The 4,279-nt window shown below is 42.9% G+C and overlaps 1 protein-coding gene across 1 annotated transcript; it reads right to left on the bottom strand.

Annotated features, from left to right (window-relative positions):
- Nucleotides 1-296: 296 nt before the first annotated feature.
- Nucleotides 297-3,616, bottom strand: LOC120499003 (sodium/potassium-transporting ATPase subunit alpha-3-like; the record flags this gene model as incomplete). Its single annotated transcript, XM_039702351.1, has 3 exons — nucleotides 297-371; nucleotides 2,148-2,282; nucleotides 3,378-3,616. Coding segments are annotated over 3 exons (449 nt in total), but the record flags the coding sequence as incomplete, so codon positions are not given.
- Nucleotides 3,617-4,279: the final 663 nt, after the last annotated feature.

Genomic DNA, 4,279 nt, shown 5'->3' with positions numbered 1-4,279 from the left:
AAATCACCCAGAAATCCCTCCCTGAATCTGCCCCTGGGGTGCTGCTCCTCGGGCAGGTAGAAGTGGCAGAAACCTGTGTGGGGAGAGCCCCAAAATCCTATAAATTTGCCCCAAAACCTAAAAAAAGTCCAAAAAAATTCCAAAAAAAGTAAAAAAATTTTAAAAAAGTCAGAAAAGCCCCAAAATTCCTGGAATTCGCCCCAAAATCTCACCGAGCACCCTCTCACCCAGCTATCCCCAAAATTCTGGGAATTCCTCAGGGGGGGGTTGTCCCATCTAGGTGGGGTTTTTCCCATTTAAATTGGGAATAAATTGAATTTTTGGCGATTTTCTGAGCGGTCGTTGGGGCCCTCGGTCTCGTGGATGGAGAGCTGGGGTGAAAGACGGCGATTTTGGGTTTTTGGGTTCCTGTCGAGTTTTTTGGGGTGTTTTTTGTGTTTTTGGGTCCCCGTTGAGGTTTTTTTGGGTTTCCTGGGGTTTCTGATGAGTTTTTTGTGGGGTTTTTTTGTGTTTTTGGGTTCCCATTGAGATTTTTTTAAATTCCTCTCTTTGTTTTGGGGTTCTCCTTGGGGTTTTTGGGTTTCCTGGGGTTTCTGTTGAGTTTTTGGGGGGGTATTTTTTGTGTTTTTTGGGTTCCCATTGAGCTTTTTTGGGTTTTTTTCAGCTTTTTTGTTTTTTTTTCCTGGGTTCCCACTGGGATTTTTGTGTCCCCATTGGGGTTTTTTGGTTTTTTTTCGATTTTTTAAAGCATTTTCTGCACTGGAGCAAATTGGGGAGGGGGATTTGGGGTCCCCTCGGGGTTTTTGGGTTCCTGTCGAGTTTTTTGGGGTGTTTTTTGTGTTTTTGGGTTCCTGTTGGGTTTTTTGGGTTTCCTGGGGTTTCTGTTGAGTTTTTGGGGGGGTTGTGTTTTTTGGGTTCCCATTGAGCTTTTTTGGGTTTTTTTCAGCTTTTTTGTTTTTTTTTCCTGGGTTCCCACTGGGATTTTTGTGTCCCCATTGGGGTTTTTTGGTTTTTTTTTCGTTCCTGTTGAGTTTTTTTGGGTTTTTTTGTCGTTTTGGGTTCCCATTGATGTTTTTTGGGTTCCCCTCTGGGTTTTTTTGGGTTTCCTGGGGTTCCTGTTGAGTTTTTTGGGATTTTTTGGTGGTTTTGTGTTCCCACTGAATTTTTTTGGGTTCCCCTCTGTGTTTTTGGGTTCTTCTTGGGGTTTTTTTGGGTTTTTTTGGGGTTTATGTCAAGGTTTTTGGGTTTTTTTTGTGTTCCCATTGGGGTGTTTTGGGTTCCTGTTGGGTTTTTTGGGTTTCCTGGGGTTCCTGTCGAGTTTTTTTGGGGTTTTTTTTGTGTTTTTGGGTTCCCGTTGATGTTTTTTGGGTCCCTGCTGGGTTTTTTTGGATTTCTTGGGGTTTCTGTTAAGTTTTTGGGGGGATTTTTTGTGTTTTTGGGTTCCTGTTGTGGTTTTTTGGGTTCCTGTTGGGTTTTTTGGGTTTCCTGGGGTTTCTGATGAGTTTTTTGGGGGTATTTTTTGTGTTTTTGGGTTCCTGTTGAGCTTTTTTGGGTTTTTTTTCAGCTCTTTTTGGTTTTTTTTTCTGGGTTCCCACTGGGATTTTTGTGTCCCCATTGGGGTTTTTTGGTTTTTTTGGGTTCCTGTTGAGTTTTTTGGGGTTTTTTTTGTCATTTTGAGTTCCCATTGATGTTTTTTGGGTTCCCCTCTGGGTTTTTTGGGTTTCCTGGGGTTCCTGTCAAGTTTTTTTGGGGTTTTTTTTGTCATTTTGAGTTCCCATTGATGTTTTTTGGGTTCCCCTCTGGGTTTTTTGGGTTTCCTGGGGTTCCTGTCAAGTTTTTTTGGGGTTTTTTTTGTCATTTTGAGTTCCCATTGATGTTTTTTGGGTTCCCCTCTGGGTTTTTTGGGTTTCCTGGGGTTCCTGTCAAGTTTTTTTGGGGTTTTTTTTGTCATTTTGAGTTCCCATTGATGTTTTTTGGGTTCCCCTCTGGGTTTTTTGGGTTTCCTGGGGTTCCTGTCAAGTTTTTTTGGGGTTTTTTTTGTGTTTTTGGGTTCCCGTTGATGTTTTTTGGGTCCCTGCTGGGGTTTTTTGGGTTTCCTGGGGTTTCTGATGAGTTTTTTTGGGGGTTTTGGGGTGTTTTCGGGGTACCTGGTACTTGTTGGTGGAGTTGAAGGGGATCTCGGCCACTTTCTTGTTCCGCTCCCGCATGACCTTGACGGAGCCCGAGGAGAGCTCGATGCACTTGAGCAGCGCCGACTCCGACGCGTCGCCGGCCACGTCCCGCTGGGAAACCCGAAAATCCGGATTTTAGCCCCAAAAGATTGGCGTTGGAACCCCGAAAATTGGGATGAGAGCCCCAAAACCCGGGGTTTCAACTCCAAAAGTTGGGATTTTAACCCCCAAAAATTGGGGTTCAAACACCAAAATCCCCAAAAATTGGGATAGGAACACCAAAAGCTGGGATTTTTAACCCCTAAAATTGGGGTTGAAACCTCGAAAATTGGGATTTCAGCCGCAAAAATTTGGGTTCAAACACCAAAAATTGGAACCCCGAAAATTGGGATGAGAGCCCCAAAACCCGGGGTTTCAACCCCAAAAGTTGGGATGAGAGCCACAGAAATTCGGATTTGTCCCCGAAATCCAGGATTGGCACCCCAAGCTGGCCCCCAAAATCCCCCAAAAAATCCCCAATAATCCCAAAAAATTCCAAATAAATTAAAAAAAAATTCCCAAAAAGAAATCCCCCCCAAAAAAACCCCAAAAATCCCCTAAAAATCCCAATAAATCAAAAAAAAATCCCCCCAAAATTCCCCAAAAAAATTAAACTAAAAATCCCCAAAAATAAAAAAAACCCCCAATGATTCCATAACAAATTCCCAAAATTCCCCCAAAAATAAAAAAAAAATCCCTAAAAAAAAATCCCAAAAATTCCCTTAAAAAATCCCAAAAATCCCTAAAAAAATCCCCAAAAAATCCCTAAAAATTCCTAAAAAAATCCTGAAAAATCCCCAACAATCCCTAAAATCCTAAAAAAAATACAAAAAAAAATCCCTAAAATATCCCTTAAAAATAAAAAAAAAATCTCTAAAACCTTTTTTTAAAAATCCCTAAAAAATCCTAAAAAATCCCCAAAAATCCCTAAAATCCTAAAAAAAAATACAAAAAAAAAATCCCTAAAATATCCCTTAAAAATAAAAAAAAAATCTCTAAAACCTTTTTTTAAAAATCCCTAAAAAATCCCGAAAAATCCCCAAAAAACCCCTAAAAAATCCCAAAAAAAACCCTAAAAAATCCCCAAAAAATCCCCAAAAATTCCCCAAAATTTATTTTATTTTTAAAAATCCCCAAAGCTGCCCAAAGTGCCCCGGATCCGCTCACCTTGAGGATGGGCACGTTCTCCTGGCCGCCCTTGAAGACGGCGCGGTTGCAGAGCCCGGCGATGTGGCTCAGCGCCACCCACGTCGGCGAGCTCTTGTCGAACGCCGTGCCTGCGGCGGACCAGTACGGACCAGTTTGGACCAGTATAAACCAGTATGGATAGTGTAAACCAGTACGGACCAGTATAAACCAGTGCGGACCAGTTGGGACCAGTATGGACCAGTTGGGACCAGTTTGGACTGGTAAGGACCAGTATAAACCAGTATGGACCAGTTTGGACTGGTACGGACCAGTTTGGACTGCTATGGACCAGTACGGACCAGTTTGGACCAGTATGGACCAGTACGGGCCAGTATAAACCAGTACAGACCAGTTTGGACTGGTATGGACCAGTTGGGACCAGTATAAACCAGTTTGGACCAGTTTGGACTGGTACGGACCGGTTGGGACCAGTATAAACCACTATGGACCAGTATGGATCAGTATGGACCGGTATAAACCAGTACAGACCAGCACGGACCAGTATAAACCAGTATGGACCACTATGGACCAGTATGGACCGGTATAAACCAGTACAGACCAGCACGGACCAGTATAAACCAGTATGGACCACTATGGACCAGTATGGACCGGTATAAACCAGTACAGACCAGCACGGACCAGTATAAACCAGTATGGACCAGTATGGACCAGTATGGATCAGTATGGATAGGTATAAACCAGTACGGACCAGTTTGGACTGGTACGGACCAGTATAAATCACTATGGACCAGTTTGGACCGGTATAAACCAGTAAGGACCAGCACAGACCAGCACAGACCAGTTGGGAGTAGTGTAAACCAGTACGGACCAGTTGGGACCAAAAAAATCTCCAAAAAATCCTCCCAAAAATCCCCAAAAAA

This window comes from Passer montanus, unplaced genomic scaffold (genome assembly GCF_014805655.1).
Source record: "Passer montanus isolate IOZ18808 unplaced genomic scaffold, ASM1480565v1 scaffold1552, whole genome shotgun sequence".
Taxonomy (NCBI): Eukaryota; Metazoa; Chordata; class Aves; order Passeriformes; family Passeridae; genus Passer; species Passer montanus.
The sequence above is the reverse complement of the archived record's forward strand: the minus strand, read 5'-3'. Positions and strand labels throughout refer to the sequence as shown.